The following is a 21,104-nucleotide window of genomic DNA, read 5'->3' on the forward strand; positions in this document are numbered from 1 at the left end:
TTGTTCCTATCTGGCTGGATGTATTTGACTTTTCTAATTGCATCTGTTTTTGTGATTTAAGAAATGGCATTGCTCTATGTGTGTTTTGGGAGTGTGTGGAGGGGGTCGGGAGGGATGATGAGCAGGGGTTGGAGCCCTTGCTTACGGCACTGTCAGAAACTGACTGGAATGTTCCAGAACCAAAGGGAGTGGTGGTTGGTGATGCATATTGGACAGTCTGGGGCAGCTTACCATGTTGTCTGCTACTGTCATTGCCTCAAAAGGTTAAACAACAAAAAGAGATCACTCTGAGCTAGGGCAGTTGTACCATGTTTCCACTGGGAGCAGGGGTGAAAGTAACTTACAGGACTTACTGGTACTGCTGGAGTCCTGAGGAGGGCGTGGCCTCATCCGGAAGGGGCGGGGCCTCTCAAGATTTAAAGGCCCTGGGGCACCGGCTGCGGCTGGGAGCCCCAGGGCCGTTAAATCAACCAGGAGCTCCCAGCTGCAGAGGTGGCTGGGAGCCCCCTGGGGCTCCAGGGCAAATTAAAGGGCCCGGGGCTCCAGCCGCCACGGGGAACCCCGAGCTTTGCCGGGCTGGGGCTGGGATTTAAAGGGCCTGGAGCTCCTGCCGCCAGGGGAGCCCTGAGCCCTTTAAATCCCGGGCCCAGCCTGGCCGCCGGAGCCGCAGGCGGGATTTAAAGGGCTCTGGGCTGCCCGCAGCGGCGGGGAGCTCTGAGCCCTTTACATCCCGGCCCCAGCCCAGCCGCCAGAGCCACGGGCGGGATTTAAAGGGCTCTGGGCTGCCCGCAGCTGCGGGAGCTCTGAGCCCTTTAAATCCTGGCCCCCGAAGCCAGTGCGGTCCGGCACGGCGTACTGGCTCTTGCCGGTACACCGTACCGGCTTACTTTCACCTCTGACTGGGAGGTTAAGACAACCCCACCCCCCTGCCACCACCATCCCCCCCCCCAAAAAAAGAATCCTGTGTGGCAATATCTTTAAAGAGAGAGAATTACCAGGAAGCAATGCTCCCTTATCCTTTAGCAAGATATTATAGGCTCAAAAACTTCTGCCTGAAATTTTGTGGATATTAGACAAGCATAAATATCGACCTGATCAGGAAAAGGGTCTTTCAGTTGATGTTGTTGCTCTGTGATTTTATGCCTCTCCCCATTAAAATCTTCCTCACTGCCCCAAGAATTTTGTTCTTGATGAACATCAAATCCAACAAATGTTCTCATCCCACTGAGGAGATGTTCTAAGACGGTCACAAACATTTTATTGTAGTCCCTAGTTTTGCACTCAGAAATCCAAATAAAATTGAGAGAATCTCTAACAAGGTAAGAAATGAGGTCTTTTGGCATTCCAGACAGTGATGACTAAGCCTGAACTCAATGAAACCTGGATCTTCATTAAACATGTAGTGAATAAATGCCACAAAAAATAAAATAAATTTGGAATTGCACAAACTGTGAGCCTTAAAATGACAAAAATGCACCACTCCATTTAGAACTTTCTGAGCTGTCAATTGCCACATGCTTTCACAAGTATTCTGTTGTTTTGTAATTGGCATGGAGGATTATTTTCAGCATTTTACAAATAGTGGGTTTGATTCATCACTGCACCAGCCTAAAGTTGGATAACATGGTGATTCAGGCTTATTGCCTGTAATTGGCAACAGGCTGCCTTCTAATATAAAGCTGTATAAATTGTAGTGCTATAAATTAATGGTGCCAGACTTAAGTCACAAGTTGAAAATCTATTTTAGGGATTTTATTTAATTATATCTTTATTATGTTATAAGGTACTTACTACAATAATGGATGCTACTCTTATAATACAGAATTGTTCCCGTGTTACAGCTCTGTAAGTACTCCAGAGATATGTAATGCTGGCAATGTAAAACTGTGCTATTGCAGATGGATTAAATAAACGTGATTATTAAAACAAAAACTAGTATTAATATAAAAATAAATTAACGATATGTGTGTAGATAGACATACCAATCAAGAGTAGGTCTAATATGGTTATTCATGTTCATTAGTTATAGTCTAATTTTTTGTTATGTTAACTTGATTAGGTTTTCTTTTCCCTCACTCCCACAGCTGTGATATTTTCCTGATAACAATTGCTGGGATGAAGCTGCTCCGATCATCATTCTGTAATCCGGTTCATCAATTTGTTACTTTGAGCTTTACTGTAATCTTCTTCCAATTTGACTACAGAGATATCTCAGAGAATTTCTTGCTGGATTTTTTCATGATGTCCATTGTGTTTCACAAGGCAAGTTTACAAACATCATTGTTTTCTTGATATAAAATGTTTTCATAGTTTGAATTATCTTTCCAATGTCACTGCATTGATAAATGGCTGAAATATCTTTTTTAAATATAATTGTTATAATATCATTTTAACAGAAGCAGGCCATTGGTATCACAGAAAAAAATCTCAGTGGAGGATAAAACCAATAGTTTTAAAGTTAAATGTATTTTCCGTTTCTGTAGGAAACTTCATATTTACTTCTTTGTTTGCATGATGCTACAAAAGTTCACAATTCAGATTTTTTAAGAATAGAGTCATAAATGACTTGAAAGAGGCCTTTTGAGCCATTTGTGCAGGGTTGCTCTTCGTATTAATTGCATGAGTGTTTTTATCTAGTCTTCCTTTGAAAGCCTCTGGTGTTTGACTCAACAATTTCCTTTGGGAAATTAGTCCAATATCTAATCATCCTTATGATAAGAAATGTTTTCCTAATGTCTGACTTAAATTTTTCCTGCCTTAGTTTCAGGCCATTATCCTTGTTATACTGTGCTTAACCTTAAACTCAAGCTTCTTCTTTACTTTTACAATATTAACTCTGAATTGTCATGGATTCTTATCATATTCCTCTCTCTTTTTTTTCCTCTGAGTTATACTTACAGTCTTAAAACTCTTTTCAGAATTCCAGATTGTACCCTAATTCATGACCTCTGCAGCTCCTCGCAAACCAAAAGCAGGTTAAATTGACATGGTGCCAGAAATTGCTTGAATTTTGTCTACACTAGGGCTCCCAGCAGTGCTAATACTGATTATCTACTTTGTTTTGTTTTGTTTTAATGCAGTCACCTATCACCATGGTATATGAGTCCTGATACAACTGGGCCTAGTAGTAGCTCTGGTGAGAATATTTTTTGCTTTACCCTAGTGTAGACGTATCGTCAGTGTGATCCAGCTAAACTGTGCCACATTTCTGAGAGGGGAAAGGCATTATTCCATGGTTAACTTTAACAAATGTGGTGCAGAGATCCAACAATATAAGTATGGATGCCAGCCATCGCTGCAGCCAGTGCTGTCTCTATTCGATGTCCTAACCACCTTACTGGGAAAGGTCCAGGATATTGACACTACCTAGATGGAGTTAGAGGGCCTTTGTCAAGCTTCTCAATTAGCTTACTCAGAAGTGAGAGCTGGGTTTCTGGGTGGTAATTGGAGAGGTTGGTTGTGTTGAGTGACATTTTTAAGTATGAGCTGGATTATGGTGTGCTCTAGGAGAGGTGGTAGGTTTCTCTTCTCAAAAGAGATTGTTGTTGATCTTGGTAATAGAAACCCTAAGTGCTCTCAACTTTTTCACTAGCTCAAAAGAGCAAGGCGGATCCAGAGTTGCAGATGCTTGGATGCTGCAGTAAGTGCTGCCCTCTGAAAAGCAGACCCCTTTAGGATATCTCAGATTGGGCACTCAGAATCAATAGTTACTTTGAAAATAGCCATGTCACAACTTTTTGTTGAAAGCTGCATATTTGTGGCTGTGGGTGATGTGGAGGGTTTTTGCTGTTTGTTTTTAAATGTTGGCTATTTGAAGCTGTTGTGAGATTTGGAGTGTTAGCCCTGGAGGAGATGGATTAGTGAGCAGAGTAAGAGTGAGATAATCGAAGGTGTATGGTAAATTAAATGTAGCCTACCACACGGTGTGTTTTTATGGGAGGCTTGATATGGTAAAGTCTACAGTATTGGGCTGAAGTTATGTATTATAGACATGATTAAGAGTCTAGTTAAGCAGGGTCATAACCAGGGTGGGGCAAGCAGAGCAGCCGCCCGGGGCGCAAAGCTGAGGGGGCATGTAAAAATGATGAAAAATGGTAGGGGGCGCAAATATGCTTGCTCGCCCTGAGTGCTGAAATGCCTAGTTACACCACTGAGCTATAGCATAGGTCTTCTAGTGTTTCCAAATCTCAGTAAACCTGAAATTTCTCAGGTCATTAGTTCAGCAGGCGAACCTGGCTTTGTGATATTTTAAAAAATTAAAATAAAATGGCTACATTATTTATGTTAGAAAACCACATGCATACTTACACAATAGTCATTAAAACAACTCTGAAAAATAATATTAAGGATGGTATTAATTTCTAATCCTAAAGCACATGTTTTTTACTCTAATTAAACTATGAACTTTTATTAGTTCTAAAAATTGTATGGACTTTTCTTATAGAATCTCATAACTTTGGGGCTAAAGATAACAACATACAAAGATGGTGTAGGAATTTCTCCACACAGTCAGCTTTAAACAGACTGCATCCAGCTCTATTCTTGAAAGTTTTGTGGTCTGTACAGCTTCAGCTACAAGAGAAGCTGACAGCTTCAATCAATGCACAGTTCAGTAATCTCAATGTTCACAACTATTTAAAAAAAATAGAAAACAAGTTCTTATTACCACCACCTTCGCCGATGCAGAACTAATTCATAAAATGGCAGTTCAGATCCGCTTACTCATTGTAGGTGTGAGGTTTCCACTGTCTGATAATGGAACTCTAAGTGTTATGTCTTACATAATCATTTTGATGATAATTTTTGTGCAGAGTTACTGTAAAAAAGAGCATGCATGTTCTCCAAGTGATGCTGCAGTGAGCACCTATCCATTTTCTCTTCTGCCAGACACAGGAGGAAACTACCTTTAAACTTGACAGCCGTTCACAATTTTGTTAGTGGATCCTTAGGCAGGCTTCTGTTGAGTAAGCTCCACTAGTAATGTCAGATAGAGTATCTCTGAATCTCCTAGTGATTGTGTTTCTTCCCTCTTCCCTCCATCATGATGCTAGTAATGTAATCCATTCAAATCAGAGAATTCAAATCAATATGACTGCTCACTGAGCAAATCAGGGCATTGCAGCAAAAATGACTGCTCACAGATTTTATCCACATTTGCAAATAACCATGCCACTTGCATTGAGGTGATGCAGATAACGTGAGAATTTAGTGAACTCGACTCTTGGTTTGGGGTTTTTTGAGGGGTGTTCTTTTTAATCAACATGAATTTTTCAGTTTTTTTTAAATGCTAGTTGACTTATGTCACATGACTAATTTACTTCTCTTTTGAAGGCATTTACTGTCATCTAAATTTTATATAAAATTTGTAGAATTTAAAAGTTTAATATTAAAACTGGTTAGAAATACACAAAATGAGTACACCATGAGAAAATACTCTTCAGTGGTAAGGCAAAGATGAAATGGGAACAAGAATTGAATGTGTGTCACCTTAGACTTCTCAGCATGTGGGAGGGATCGGCATTGAGGATCTTTCTATAATCAGATGGAAACTGGAAGATTATTCAGTTTCTGGGAGGGAGATGAGAGATGAACTATTTGGGGATATTAGAGAGGAAGGTCTGTTCTTCCATCTCTGTGACATTCATCAATCATTTGCTTAACTGAGTTAAGCCAGGGAAAATCACAATGTGGATAATACACATAGTTTACCCCCCACCTCTTCCCACAAACACATCACAAATGGAATACACCCAGTACAGCTCCCTTTGACAGCCACACGGCTATGGGAGTTGGTATAAGAGGAAGCTGCAACTTTTGGCTGAAAAAGCCAAGGAAGAAAGGGATAAATTTGGTAGTGTGATGAACCCATGAGGGTGATCTCACAAGCAGCCAAGGCCATAAGCCAAGAACAGGCATAATGCCACTAGGGATGATGGGAATGGAAATGCTTACCCAGCTGTTTGTTAAAGGTGTAGTTTGTGCTTCCCCCAGTGCAGCTGTGCACCTGTAAACTGCTGTATGGCAAGTGGGACCACAGTCTGCACAAGTGTCTGCAAACCTCTTCTGGAGCCCTGAATGCTGATGTCAGCCCTAGCACCCAGCCTGGAGCCCAGAGGGTAAAGACAGTTTTAGTATGGCTGCATTGGTACAGGAACACTGGGGGTCCCCTCCTCTCTTCATTCTGTGCACCTAGATTTGTAGATTCCAAGGCCAGAAAGGACCACTGTGATCATCTAGGACAGTGGTGGGCAGCCTGCAGCCCTCGGGCCACAGGTTGCCCACCACTGATCTACGATCACTTCCTGTATCATACAGGACATAGAAGTTCTCCAAAATAATTCCTAGAGCATATCTGCTAGAAAAACACCCAATCTTGGGTTAAAAATTGTCAGCGAGGGGGAGATCTGCTCTGCTTCTGGGTAAATTGTTCCAATGGTTAATTACTTTCACCATTAAAATTTTATGCCTTATTTCCAGTCTGAATTTGTGTAGCTTTAACTTCCAGCCATTGGATCGTGTTATATCTCTCTCTGTTAGATTGAACAGCCCATTATTAAATATTTGTTCCCCGTGTAGATACTTATAGACTATGGTCAAGTCACCCCTTAACCTTCTCTTTGTTAAGCTAAATAGATTGAGCTCTTTAAGTCTATCATTGTAAGGTGTGTTTCTAATCTTTTAATCATTCTTGTGGCTCTTCTCTGAACCCTCTCCAATTTATCAACATGCTTCCTATTTTGTGGGCACCAGAAATGAACACAATATTCTAGTAGTGGTCACACCAGTGCCAAATATAGCAGTAAAATAATCTCTCTACTCCTTCTCAAAATTCCCCTGTTTATGCATCTATGACATTCCAAGGTGCAATCCAGACCAGTGAGGGTTTGTGTCACCCTTACTCTGCAACTTGGGGTGCCTCACAATGCTTTGCTCCTGTAGTTCCCACGTGTGCCACTCACAAACAGCATGAAGGTCACTCCATCAGAGTCTGTGTATAGCCATAGCCCTGGTCCAGCAATTCTGACCTCAGCAGCCTGTCCGCAAATACTGCCGCATTCTGCCTTCCAGTAGCCTTGGCTACTATTTGCAGGACAACCCCAACACACTCCCAGTCTTGGATTCTCTCCCCCCTGCCCCAAACCTGTGTTCTGCACTGTCCAGCCCTCTCCTGGAGTCCAAATATATTATATCCATTGCCCCTTTAAGGGGGTCAACATACAACAGTCTGCTACCTTAAATGAAGTTACCCAAACAGTTCACAACACTGGATTAGTTTTAATTAAAGAATAAAACAAACAAGTTTATTTAACTATAAAAAGAGTTTTTTAAGTGAGTTCAAGTATAAATAGGGCCCTACCAAATTACAGTTGTGAAAACGTGTCACAGACCGTGAAATCTGGTCTCCTCTGTGAAATCTGTGTACTTTTGTGTACTTTTACCTTACACTATACAGATTTCACAGGGGAAACCAGTGTTTCTCAAACAGGAGGTCCTGAGCCAAAAGAGGATTGTGGGGGGTTGCAAGATTATTGTAAGAGAGTCATGGTATTGCCACCTTTTCCTCTGTGCTGCCCTCAGAGCTGGGTGGCCAGAGAGCAGCGGCTGTTGGCCAGGCACCCAGCTCTGAAGGCAGCACCCCACCATCAGCAGCACAGAAGTAAGGGTAGCAATATCATACCATGCCATCCTTACTCTTGTGCTGCTGTTGGCAGTGGTATTCAGAGCTGGGATCCTGGCCAGCAGCTGCTGCTTTCTGGCTGCCCAGCTCTGAAGGCAGCGCCACCAGCAGCAACGGCATAAAAGTAAGGGTGGCAATACCGAGACCCCCCCCCCCTTCAGTAACCTTGCAACCCCCCACCTCCTACAACTCTGTTTTGGATCAGGACTCCTATAGTTACAACACTGAGAAATTTCAGATTTAAATATATGAAATCATGAAATTTATGATTTTTAAAATCCTATGACTGTGAAATTGACCAAAATGGACTGAATTTGGTAGGGCCCTAAGTATAAGGCATTGAGTCAGAAATGGTTACAAGAGAAATAAAGATAAAACCTTTCTAAACTTAACAAACTAGACTTGGTCCAAGGTGAAGTTCTTACCACATGCTTCCAGCAACAGGGCTGACCAAATTTCAGGCCTGGATCTGCTCCCAAAGACTGTTTAGTTTATCCTCTTAGATGAAAGAGAGAGATGGAGAGAGCGAGAACTTGGGGTGTTTTTTCCCTTCACTTTTGTAGTTCCATTACCCTTTGAAATGTATTTTCCTGAGGGTAACAGCTAGTTAAAGTTATTCAAGCAATAAATAAGGTGACATGGTGTCTGGTGGTGACAGAGAATGCATGCTGTTTCTTCTCACCTCTATTTGCTGAAATGCAGATTGCCTTGTCTCCTGTCTTCCCCCTCTGCTGTCTGAGGACCCTGTTTACAACTTATATGTAAATTGAGGTAAACACACATTTCTTTGTTTAGGACCTGACCAGTCCTACCTAATCAGGGCTATGTGGGTTTGAACATGTGCCACCAACATCAATCAGGGGGAATTAATAACTTGCTACACACATTTTCCCGTGATATTATTGACAAGCAAGTTATTAGTTTTCAAATAATATCACAAGGAAAATTTGGACAAAGATTAGTACAGTGGTGCATAGGGTGTGAATACAGGAGTGCATTCAGTCATAGCATTCCAGGATTGCATTAGCTCTTTGACCACGGTGTCACACTCAGCGCTCACGTTCAACTGATTATTCACCATGACCCCCAAATCCTTTTCACAGTCACTGCTTCCCAGGAAAGGGTCCCCCATTGTCTAAGGATGATCTGCATTCTTTGTTCCCAGATGTATACATTGACATTCAGCCATATTAAAAGACGTATTGTTTGCTTGCTTCCATTTTACCAGTCGATCCAGATCTCTCTTAATCAGTGACCTATCCTTTTCATTATTTACCCCCTGTACCAGGAAGCCATAATTTGGCCCTTAGTGTATATACTGTATGCAGTGGTTTGGTTATATATAAAAATCATATCCAGGCAAATTAGCAACCTTCTCTATGGGATGTGATTAGTAGGGTGACCAGATAGCAACTGTGAAAAAAGGGACAGTGGGTTGGGGGTAATAGGCGCCTATATAAAAAAGAGTCCTAAAAAAATGGGACTGTCCCTTTAAAAACAGGACATCCGGTCATTCTAGCTCCTAGTACAGTTGCATTAACTCTTCTGAGCACTCACTGTGGGGTTGCTGGGAGGACACTGCACTTTCCATTGACCTGTCTTTTCCTGCCTTTCCTTATTTGCAAATCTTGGACTCAGTAGAGATCCCTCTGTAGGGTCCTGAGAAGAGGAGAGGCAAAGGGGGCATCCTTCCCCATGTGACAGTGGGTAGAGAATTTTTTAAAAATTGCTTTCTTCTAATGCTGTAGCATAAACTTAACTAGAGTAAAGAAAACAGTATTATCAAGCCTCTCTCTCTCTTTCACTGTAGAACTAAGCTTCTTAGAACCTTCCCAGCCTCTCCCCGGACTGGCTTCCTGCTGCAGATTTAAGCAAACTATACATACGTCTGCGCTGCTCCCGCTCTTTTTTCTATATAAATAATCTTTTTAAGAGAGTTAGTATTTTAAAATAAAGGTTCAGGTGCTCTAACCAGCTTGACCTCTTGTACCAATTTGGCCACTTTCTGGCCTTGAGGAACATATGATAGTGCCAGGTTTATAATGGCACCAGTGGTTCCATCAAGCTGGACCCATGCTCAGAAGGGGCCCTGGCCTGCTCTGCTTGCACTGGTCCCTGAAACCTCCCTCCCTCCTGCCCACCTATTGCTCCTCTTGGCCTGCCCGCTGGATGGCTGAGGGCTCCTCTCTGTCCCCTGGCCCCACTCCCCTGCTCCTCTCTGCCCCCTGGCCAGACCCCAGTGCACATCCGGCTCCAGGAAGTCTCTGCTTCCCATCACCTGTGGGCCCCACCTGTCTCCCCGGAGCTGAACCGCCTAGGACTGGTGCAGAAGCCTGGCCAGTCTCAGCCCGTGGGGAGGGACGGGGCAGTGTCGGGGGCTTGGCCCCTCCAGGCAAGTGGGTCTTGTGGGAGCCCGACTGGGGCAGGCCCTGCTCTGGCTGATTGCGCCACAGTAGCCTCCCAGCAGGGCTGGTGAGTGCAGCCAGGAGGCAGGGCTTGGGGGAGAGGGTCTCCTGGGGGCCTGGGGAGGGGCTGGGCTGTGACGGGCTGGGGAAGATGTGTGTTGGGGAACTAGAGAGTGGGGGTTCTATGGGGGTGCTGGGCAGTTGTGGTGAGGCTGTGGGCAGGGGTGCGCTGGGCAGGGGTGGTATTATGCAGGGCCCTGTGCATTTGTGGGGGGAGGCGGCGCTGGGCATAGTGGGTCTGGGGGTCTCTGGCCATAGGGAGTTGCAGGGGTGTTGGGGGTGGGGTGGGGGGCTGTGTGGCATGGCATGGGCCTGACCCTGAGGGGAAGGGACATGCTGGCAGCACAGGACCGGGCATACCACTGTGTGTCTGGCAACTGCTGGTTTGTAAATAGTGCCCTGCACTGGGCTGGGCGGAGTGGGGCTGATCCTGCCATGCCCCATTGCCCCTGGTTGGCCCCTCATTCTGGGTACTGACCTCCCCGCGCCATGCTCCATTGCCTCCATGGGGCCCACAAATATGTTTGGCACCGGGCCCACAAAAGGTTAATCCGGCCCTGGCATATGGTACAGTTAATTCACCTGGATTATCATATCCCCAAAGAGAGAGACTCCTGTTTAAGAGGTTTATGGCTGTTCTCAACAGGTTTATCTCCTTTAAGGCTACAGTAATAGTACTATTGCTACTGGGATCACAGAATTCAACTGGCTTTGGAAGCTAAGGTGCTGCTTATTTCTTCTATCTGAGTACCTTGATCAGTATCTACCATATAGGATCTTAGTGTATCTCTAGGGTCATGCTTGGTTAGGCTTCAGCCTTCATTCTGATAACTAAAAAGCCTGTGACCTCTTAGAATTGGTGTATCTCAGCTTCCTATACTTTTAAGCAAGGCCACTTGCTATAGGATGAAGATTTGTCTCCAGTTCTGTTCTGATCTCTTAACCTATACACAGCTGAGCTGGGCTCAATCCAGTGACTAATGTAGAAAGTAAGATCAGCAAAACAACAATGGATGCTTTGGTTGGAGGATACTCTTCACAACCTGCACTGCCGTCCATTCCCTTGTGAGTGGTGGGAGCTGGCAACAATGAAAGCAGCTTGAAATCATACTGTATGCCAGGAGCGTAAAATTCAGATCTGGCAAACTGGCTCATTGTCAGGTACTACTTCATTTGGAATGCCAAAATGAAAAGAGATGCCTTTTAACTTTTCTTGGCCTGTTTACTTTTGGGCCTAGTAAAAACCAGAATTTTTGTAAAGCTGTCTAGCTTCCTGGTAGTCTTAAAGAAACAGCACACACATCCTCACACACACCATCTTGCATATAAATCCTCGTGGGAAGCAGCTGATCCAATGACATTAAATCTCTAATCAATAGGACTATATCTTAGCTTTTCCTGTCTTTAGTATGCTATTGACAGGCAGTCTAATGGCCTCTTAATTTGTGTGTGTGGATGAACTAATTAGCAATACTAAAATATGAACTAATCTTATATTTTCGGATAGTCAAATTCTCTGAGGGTTCAGAATTTGTCTTTATGCATAAGAGAGAGTAATCAAAGAACCAGAGCTTGTTATATTTGCCTTCATTAACACTGCATTCATTTGCCTAAGTAGTCTTACTCCTGCTGAGCTCACTTACGGATACATTTTTCCTGTTTGATATTTCTTCTGTTTCACCCTCCATCCCCCATGAATTTTTAGAGTAATAAAAACTCCACATTTTGTCACTTTATTTTTAATAAAGGTTTGCTTTTTTAATTATAGCCTCTCTTTGCTTTTGTACCATATGTCATGTATTACTGAAAGATGATCCTCGTGTCACAGCAACTCCAACTGAGAGCCAGGCTGCCAAACTTGTTCAGATTAGGCTTAATTCTGTAAGAGTTTAACATCCTTACCATGATTCCCTCAAGGAGAGTGAAATTTATGCATATCGTCTTATTTTTCACCATTTTATGACAGAATGTTACCCGTCACCATCTTCTTGCTTTGCTATAGCCCACTAATTAACATTTTGGACCTTTTGGATTGTCTTTTTGTGGATACAGACTACAGGATCCGTGGTTAAACCTTCAAGCTTCTGTGATTTTTAGTTACTACTGTAAGACAGAATCCTGACTCTTTTTTCTTCTTCCCTTCCAGTTTTCAGTCCCCTTCCGTAATTCTGATCTTTCAGTTAAAAGCTTCTGGCACTAAATCATTAATTCAGATTCTAATCCATTTCTTGCCTTTTGTGCATACTAAAATCCAATGTTTTAATCAGCTGCACTCTCTTAGCTCACAGCTGTTTTCTCAACTTTTGATATCTGGCATGTAAGTCCCTGATAAGACACTTTCTGTTGGGCAAAAATACCCAAGGCTACATCTGATATTTGACAGGATAATCCCTGTGGTTAGCAGTTCGTTTCCTTTTTTATATTGGAGATGTAGTTTAACTTATTTTCATTCATCTTTCCATCACTGACCTCCACATCAGACTTTGCTCCTGACATAGTCCCTGAATTTTAAGGTTTAAAAAAAAAAAGGAACTAAGGCAATGCATAAAAATGGGATAAACACACCATTAGCAGTATAGCGTGGTACAGTTTACACACACACACTCTGTACCGATGAGGGTAGCAACTCTCCAGGGGAGAGACGGTTGTTGTTATGAGTGTTCTGTATCATATTTGTAAATAGCTAAAAGATTAGGTGCCAGTAGATGGCACTCAGAAATATGATGTGCACTACAAATGGCTGCTTCTGTGCAGCTCTTTACATCAGGTCTTAACAAAGGTGATCACCAAGCTTTCCCCAGGCTCCAGCTGGGCAATACACTTTTTAGTTCCAAGTGGTGCTCTGTAGTAGCCATGTGCATGGATGCACCCCAGGAGAAATCATCTTAATTTAAAAAAATTCTATTTAAAATAAAAAAGTGAACGGTACAGAGTTTAAGCGTGGAAGTTTCTGGTTATCAGGGAATAATGTACAGATTATCGAGGGGTGCAAAGTTCAGTTAAAGATCAGATGGCATAAGGAATACATAATCTGCAATATCCCCAATTGGGGGTAAAAGGTTAACGGGTCAAAGTACAGAAATTGAGATATGAGGGTATGTTCAGGTGTGGAGTATAATGAGTGGATGCGATGATGAGGCTGTATTGACCCTCAGTTGGTGAGATTTAATGTTCAGTGAATTTTTGGTTCCAGTTCATATGGTCCAACGAACAAAGTCTCTCTCTCGGTCCCTTTCTCATAGTCAAAGCATGATGTCGCTCCGGCTCACGCCTCCTGCTACTGTCAGTGGCCGGTAATGTGTTCGGTGTAGATGTCACTGGCCCATCAGATGGTGTCTGAAATGATGAGGTGCTGCATAAGCCGTGCATAGCGTCAACCGATCCCGCAGGTCCGCAGTGCATGCTTGTTGCAGGGGTCCCAGGTGCCCAGGGCTCCGACGATCAAGGCGTCCATGTGCACTTCGTAGCCCTTCGCTCTCAGGGTGTCGGCCGGGGGGGGCATACTTTTCCAGCTTACGAGTTTGGGCTTTGCGAAAGCCCAGGGTCCTGTTCTCTAAGGAGACAGTGACCTCGACGAGGATGATCTCTTTCTGGGCCTCATTGGTGACAACGATGTCAGGTCTCAGCTGGCTGTCAGTACTGGGGATGGTGCAGTTCACGGCAACCTCCCCCAGGTGTGGTGCGATGGCTTTCACCAGGCAGTTCTGGATGGCATTGTGGCACAGCTGCCAGGCTCTGGAGTGGGGCTTGCAGCTGCACAGGACATGGGGCAGGGTCTCGTTGGAGTAGTCGCACTTCCTGCAACGCTTGTCTCGGTTCCCGTGGCGGAGAGCTCCACTGAGCGGGACGCAATTGAGCCGGGCCCAGTGGATGAACTGCCGTTTGGTGAAACGGGTGAAGCTGCTCCTGGTGAGGAAGTGGTTGCAGGCGTCCCACTTGTTGGTCAACTCAAAGGCTTTACCCTGGTCCGGTTTACGCTTCAGGGTTTCCACTTACAGCGAGTGGACGGCAGCCTTCAGGGTCCTCTCCAACATGCCCCTGGCACTCGGGGTGATGATGATGTTGTCATTGAACCTGATCTGTGGCACCAGGACTCCCGGCTCCAGGTGCTTCTTGCACCACTCCCAGTGGCAGCTGACACGCTTCCCCGGCAACGTGTGGTGTTGCTAGCGCAGGACCACAGTGAAGCAATGTCGCCCCTGTCCTGTCTGAATTCGCCATCCAGGGAGCCAAGGTGGTGATGTCTTGGTTGGAGGGGGCTCTGCTGATCCGCTTCTTTATCACGTCTCGCAGGGTGTTCACCGCGATGTTCCTTACCGTGGCGTCAGGTCACGTCAGCAGGCAGAAGGCGTGGGTGATCACCGTGACATCACACAGGTCGCTCATGTGGGGGACGTTGGTGATGCCATGCCTGTGGGCAATGTAGACCATCTCGTTGCTGGTTCTCTGGGGAAGGAACAGCCACTTCTTCACCAGCTGCCAGATGATCTTGTCTGCCTTGTTGAGGGGCACCTTCGCCACGGAGGAGCCCCTTAGGACGAACGAGATGCGGGAGATCAGGAAGATGTTCAGGGTGTTTATCTTCTGCCACGGTGGCCAGCAGGGAGGCGTTGATCTTGATGGCATCCTGCAAGATCTCCTGGATGGTATCCTCGGGTGTCTGCCAGACATGGAAACCCATCGGTGTGCCCAGGGGATGGTACGCCTGCCCCTCTGCCAAGGGGATGACGAGCTCGCCCGGGATCTGGAACCCTGTCGCCTGCACTGAGTTGCTAAATCAATCTCCCACATGGCTTATTTTGGCTAACCCTGCCCATTTTGTAGGCTGCACTGGCTAGTTCCAAATCACTGGGAAAGCTTTTTAGTTTCACCCACAAGCAACACATTTCTTTCTACAGGAATGAAAATTGCCATTTTCCCAAGATAAGACATGCATGGTTTGTCTGGTGCTTCTTATGTCGTTCTCTGCCAGGTAAATTTATTATGCTCTGTGGCACTAAGATTACAGTACTTGGAAGACTGATGTTACTGCTGTTTGTTGTTATACTGTGCCTTTCATCTGTAAATTTCAAAGGACCTTACAAACATTAAAAGCAGAAGACTTGTCTCTGATCTTTACAGTGAATCTTTCCGTAGATCCTCTCCCCTCCCTATAGGTGAAATACACCCATCCTGCTCCGTTTAGAGCTGATAAATTTCACACTTCTCTGGTACACAAGGAATGCAGAAGCCCTGCATGCAGTCACTCTGCCATCCATATCCAGGTGTTGCGGGGCTTCCAGGGTGTGGAGGACTTTTGCAGGGCCCACCGCAAAGGAGCGGAGTTCACTTTGTGCTGAACTCCTGTTGATATCAGTGGGAGATCAGCACATGTAGAGAGCAGATTATTAGCGTTATGCAGATAACTTTGCCCTGATAAACCCTCACAGCATGCTTGTGTGTTAGGTAAATGTAATTGCCACTTTACAGATGATAAACTTAGATGCAGCAAAAAGAACAGGAGTACTGGTGGCACCTTAAAGACTAACAAATTTATTTTAGCATGAGCTTTCTTCGGATGCACAGAATGGAACACACAGACAGGAGATATTTATACATACAGAGAACATGAAAAGGTGGAAGTATGCATACCAACAGGAAGAGTCTAATCAATTGAGATGAGCTATCATCAGCAGGAGGAAAAAGAACTTTTTGAAGTGATAATTAAGATGGCCCATAGAAGGTGTGAGGAGAACTTAACATAGGGAAATAGATTCAATTAGTGTAATGACCCAACCATTCCCAGTCTCTGTTTAGGCCACAGTTAATTGTATCTAGTTTGCATATTAATTCGAGTTCAGCAGTTTCTCTTTGGAGTCTGTTTTTGAAGTTTTTTTGTTGCAAAATTGCCACCTTCAAGTCTGTCACTGAGTGGTTAGAGAGGCTGACGTGTTCTCCCACTGGTTTTTGAATGTTATGATTCCTGATGTCAGATTTGTGTCCATTTATTCTTTTGCGTAGAGACTGTCCGGTTTGGCCAATGTACATGGCAGAGGGACATTGCTGGCACATGATGGCATATATCACGTTGGTAGATGTGCAGGTGTATGAGCCCCTGATGGCGTGTCTGATGTGATTAGATGCAGCAAAGTTAAGTGACTTGCCTAAAATCACGCAGCAAGGCAGTGACAGAGTCACAATTAGAGCTTAGACGCCCCAACTCTCAGTACCCCGGATTGATCACCCTCCCTACCTGTCCGATATGTTGCATTTTTAAAAAAAGATTTATGAGATTAATAACAAGTATTTTTATGTATCCATTTTTTTAATTTGCTGCTGAACCACATTATATAGCAAGAATTAACAAGGTAACCTGTGAAGAGGAAAAATGTTAACTCAGTTTCCTTCTTCCATTTCTTGTTAAAATGGTGAGCACGCTATTAATGCATTAATGGTACATATCTCATTTAGGTAAGCATCAAGAAATCATACAGAATAAAGGCTTCAAGCTTTCTGAAGCAGATGCAGATAGGGGTTGTACAAAACCTGTTTGTTGCTGGTTCAAATTGATTTTTCTATTCAAATTATGCCAATAGAATGTTATAATGGCTTGTGGCAGTAGCACTGAAAAGTATTACTATTTCCAGTAAATCCTGTTTTCCAAGATTTCAGAAGAGGCATGTGTTTCAAATTACATTAGGCTATGAACTGGGGACATAATCTGCTCTGTTGCAAACGTCAGCATAACAAAAACAAACAAACAGTGGTTTCAGCGGGTTTTAATTTAGTATTTACCACAAAAAAACTTGACCATTTAAAAAAAAAGAAATATTTTTGTTAATTTATATGGACATAGGTACATATATAAACAGGAAGATGAAGTACAAATAATTAGGCCTACAAATACAGATTTTAGTCCAAACACACAAGGTGGTACCAGTCAGTGAAGTAGAACTGATAGAACATGTGGAAAATTAAATGCCAAAGAAACATTTGAAAGTCTGAGCCCAGAATCCTCCAGGCCTAACCTGAAATTTTAAGAAATGGAACCATAAGGCATCCAGTTCCAATGGGGTAAAAATTGTTTTTGTATTTAAAGACTATGGTTTTAGGGGCCATTTATGTTGCACACGAAGCATACAAATATATTTAAAAAAATTGTTTTAACCAAACATTTTTACAAGAATTAAATATGGCTGGTAAATTCCATTTTTATGCTTTAGTAGCCCCAGTCCTACAAAGGGATCTACCCACACAAAGTCTCACTGGATGCCACACAGATAGAAAGGTCCATGCGGGCAAAAACTTTTGCAAGATAGGGGCCTTGCAAAGTATCCTTATCAACTTCAATCTCAGTTTATTAAATGAACTGATACTTGCTACACTGATGATAGAAGCCCACCAGACCTGAGACAAGGAGATAATTAAAGAAACAAAACTGTATTTCAGATGCTACAGGACAACTTTAATGTAAGTAACTGTAATTACCCAATCTTGCTATTGAATTAACCCACAGAATTTAATCTGTGATATCTGGTATGTACAACAAGGCAAGAATAGTCATACACAAAAACACATTTTTACAGATCAGGGCCTTTAGCTCTTCTTTCTCTCTGATGTACATTTAAGTCAGAAGGTATTTCTTATGAGGAAGAATTTTGTAGCTGCTAACAGCTTTACCTTACAGAAGACTTTAAAGATGATCAGTATAATAAAGTGCATATCTGTATAAAATAAATATAATTAAAATCTATTTGTTCTGCTTTCTAACTTTACAGTGAAAGGAATGCAGTAGTTTAAAGTCACTGAATATACTAGTAATTTTTACTAATTTAAAAGCAAGAAACTGGTTGCTGTGCAAAACTATCACATGAGTAACATCTGGGAACACTCAAACTTTACATCCACTAAATAATATTTCATTCCTCTGCTTAGTGAACTGTACAAGACACTCAAGATCTAAAGAAATGTTATAATAAGAATACGTTTTGATAACCCACCCCATATTGGGATAGAGGTGGTCTGAATTAGAACCTCCATCCTTTATGCAGCTCCGAGGGAGAGGTCATGAAGCTTCTTCTGCTTATCGGCAAAAATTCAGCATAGGATTAAAAAAAAGAAAAAAAAAAAGCTTTCACAACAGATAGGAGATTTCATTCTTGTGATCTAATATTACCGTAAACATATCAAGATCAAGTTAATTACCATCTTTCCCAAACAAAGTAAAAGGAAAGTTTATATATTTCTGATCATTTACAAACATTTTAACCTTTTATTTTAAATTGGCAGCACCTTATCTTTAATTGAAGATTTATATATGAGTGCCACCAGTAGAAGTCAATGATATTGCCTGTGTGGTTGAGGATTGTGTTTGGAGAGGCAAATTTTAGCTGCTTCAGTATCTTTCTGAAGCAAAAATAATGTTACTGTGTAAATCCTTTGAGTTCTCAAGCTAGGCATAGAAGAATGTATTCAGTATAATTTCTGATCTAGATGAAACAAGTGATGAATAAAACCTGTTCAGGTTGGTCTGGTAAAGGAAACTCTTTAGCTCCTGATTTGTTATATTGTGGTTGCTTAATGAATGAAGGTGACAATTCCTCTGTCAAATATTGTCAGCTTATGAAAAGTGCTAGAGGCCACATCATCATTAAAGTGTTCTGCAGAATAAGGAAAACTCACTAGAATTTCCCTTTTTACATGTAATTTTTTTTTAAATTGGTAACGCACTCCACCACCCATCTCTAAGAATCATTAGTTGTGTGATGGCAAATAGCAGAAAGTTCAGGAAATGGCCAGTGGGGAGAGCAGCTCTTTTTGATTTGTCCTCCTCTTTGCTTCTGGAGGAAGAGGGCATTGAGCTTATGAAGTGGCTGGATGGAGGGAGCATCCTTTCTCCTTCTGTCAGAAGTAGCAGTGGAGGTTGTGGGTGACAGGCAGCAGAGAGCCAAGACCTACTGAGTCCCTTCTGTTTTGGAAAACGGTGTAGATATTAGTGATTCATCAAACGAGTGAAACACAAAAGCAGAAAAGGCTCCCCCTAGTTTAGGTTTTATTTTTATTACAACCCAAAACTTGAACTATGTTTGCTGACATTTGAGAACCATTTGGCGAATGTTGACTGCATTTTGACTGCATTTGGGCTGATTTGTGGGCTTGTGATTTTTAGTATGAAAAGGCAGACCTTTGTGTTTTTTACCATAGTTTCACTTTGCGTTTTTGATGGTCTCAAATTTGAGTTGTTAGCTTTTAAGAAAAGAGAGATTTTCCCCCCAGCTGTTCAGTCAAGCATTTCAGATATATAGAGGTTAAAGAAACAAACAAAAACCCAGAGGATTAAACAGCCTGAATAAAAGTCTGCTCTACTCTCAATCAGATTTCACTTGCATGCCATACTTAATGTCATAGTCCTCCAGTCAAAGTCATAAAATCATAGAAATGTAGGACTGGAAGAGACCTCCAGCCCCCTGCAATGAGGTAGGACCAAGTAAACCTAAATGATCCCTGACAGGTGTTTGTCCAATCTGTCCTCCAGAAATGGGTGATACAGTTCAGGGCTACTGTGCCTGTGTTTCCCCCTTGTGGTTCAGCAAGGGCATCTACTCTAGGCTCCCAGCTCCTCAGCCGTCACCTCTCTTGGGTGGAGACCTATGTCTCATTCCCTCCTAACCAGGATTTTTCCAGGCTGCACAGTTCCCTGCCTACACTGTGGGTTCCCCAACAAGCCAGGTGGCCTAACCAAGCCAGTGTCTGTGCTTTCCCTACTCCTTGAAGGCCATGAACAACATAATTACCCAAAGTTATAAGCTATCACACAGCCCTTTCTAAGCAAGCCCATTTATTCTTAAGGTGAAGTCTTATAGAGAAAACATATTAAAAAGTATAAAAGAACTTACACACATGCTAATAGGCTTACCAGAGATCACCCCCAACTCCAACAAGGGCTCTGGCTGGATTATTCCTTCAAACCCCACCAAGGAGTTTTTCTGTGGTCACAAGTTTGTAACAGCTTTTGCTCAGAACAAGAACACTTGTGCATGGGTTACCCTTTCTTTTGTACAGTCTGGGTCTTTGATTTGCAGATACTGTGAATAAGTAATCATCCAGCCGATGGTTCTCTCTTCAGGATGTAGCATCAAAAGATTGGGTCCAGAGGTGGTGTCAAGGTTCCTCCCCCACTCTGAACTTTAGGGTACAGATGTGTGGACCTGCATAAACACTTCTAAGCTTAACTACCAGCTTAGATCTGGGTTTGCTGCCACCATCCAGATTCCTCAGTGTCTGGAACACCCTCTTTTCCCCCCAAAAACCTTCCCCTCCCTGGTTAGCCTTGAGAGGCTTTTTCACCAAGTTCCTGGTGAACACTGATCCAACCCCTTGGATCGTAACACAAGGAGAATTTAACCATCCCCCCTCCTTAACCCCACCAATTCCTGGTGAGTCCAGATCCAATCCCCTTGGATCTTAAAACAAGTAAAAATCAACCAGGTTCTTAAAAAGAAAGCTTTTAATTAAAGAAAGAAAGGTAAAAATCATCTCTGTAAAATCAGGATGGAAAATACTTTACAGGGTAATCAGATTAATATAGCCCAGAGGAACCCGCTCTAGCCTTAGGTTCAAAGTTACAGCAAACAGAGGTAAAATCCTCTCAGCAAAAAGGAACATTTACAAGTTGAGAAAACAAAAATAAGACTAACATGCCTTGCCTGGCTGCTACTTACAAGTTTGAAATATGAGAGACTGGTTCAGAAAGATTTGGAGAGCCTGGATTGATGTCTGGTCCCTCTTAGTCCCAAGAGCGAACAACCCCCAAAACAAAGAGCACAAACAAAAGACTTCCCCCCACCAAGATTTGAAAGTATCTTGTCCCTTTATTGGTCCTTTGGGTCAGGTGTCAGCCAGGTTTCCTGAGCTTCTTAACCCTTTACAGGTAAAAGGATTTTGGTGTCTCTGGCCATGAGGGATTTTATAGTATTGTACAC

The 21,104-nt window shown here is 43.0% G+C and overlaps 1 protein-coding gene across 5 annotated transcripts in view; it reads left to right on the forward strand.

The window, feature by feature from the left end:
* PCNX2 (pecanex 2) overlaps positions 1 to 21,104 on the forward strand; it is a 240,648-nt gene that overhangs the window by 130,168 nt on the left and 89,376 nt on the right. For all 5 annotated transcript variants that reach the window (XR_005595903.1, XM_039529322.1, XM_039529325.1 and 2 more), the window contains exon 21: positions 2,085 to 2,262. Coding sequence is in view for 4 of the 5 variants with exons in the window: in XM_039529322.1 (XP_039385256.1) it covers positions 2,085 to 2,262 (178 nt within the window). In the remaining variant the exon portion in view is untranslated. The remainder of the gene's footprint in view (positions 1 to 2,084; positions 2,263 to 21,104) is intronic.

The sequence above is a fragment of the Mauremys reevesii genome, linkage group 3, assembly GCF_016161935.1.
Source record: "Mauremys reevesii isolate NIE-2019 linkage group 3, ASM1616193v1, whole genome shotgun sequence".
Classification (NCBI taxonomy): Eukaryota; Metazoa; Chordata; order Testudines; family Geoemydidae; genus Mauremys; species Mauremys reevesii.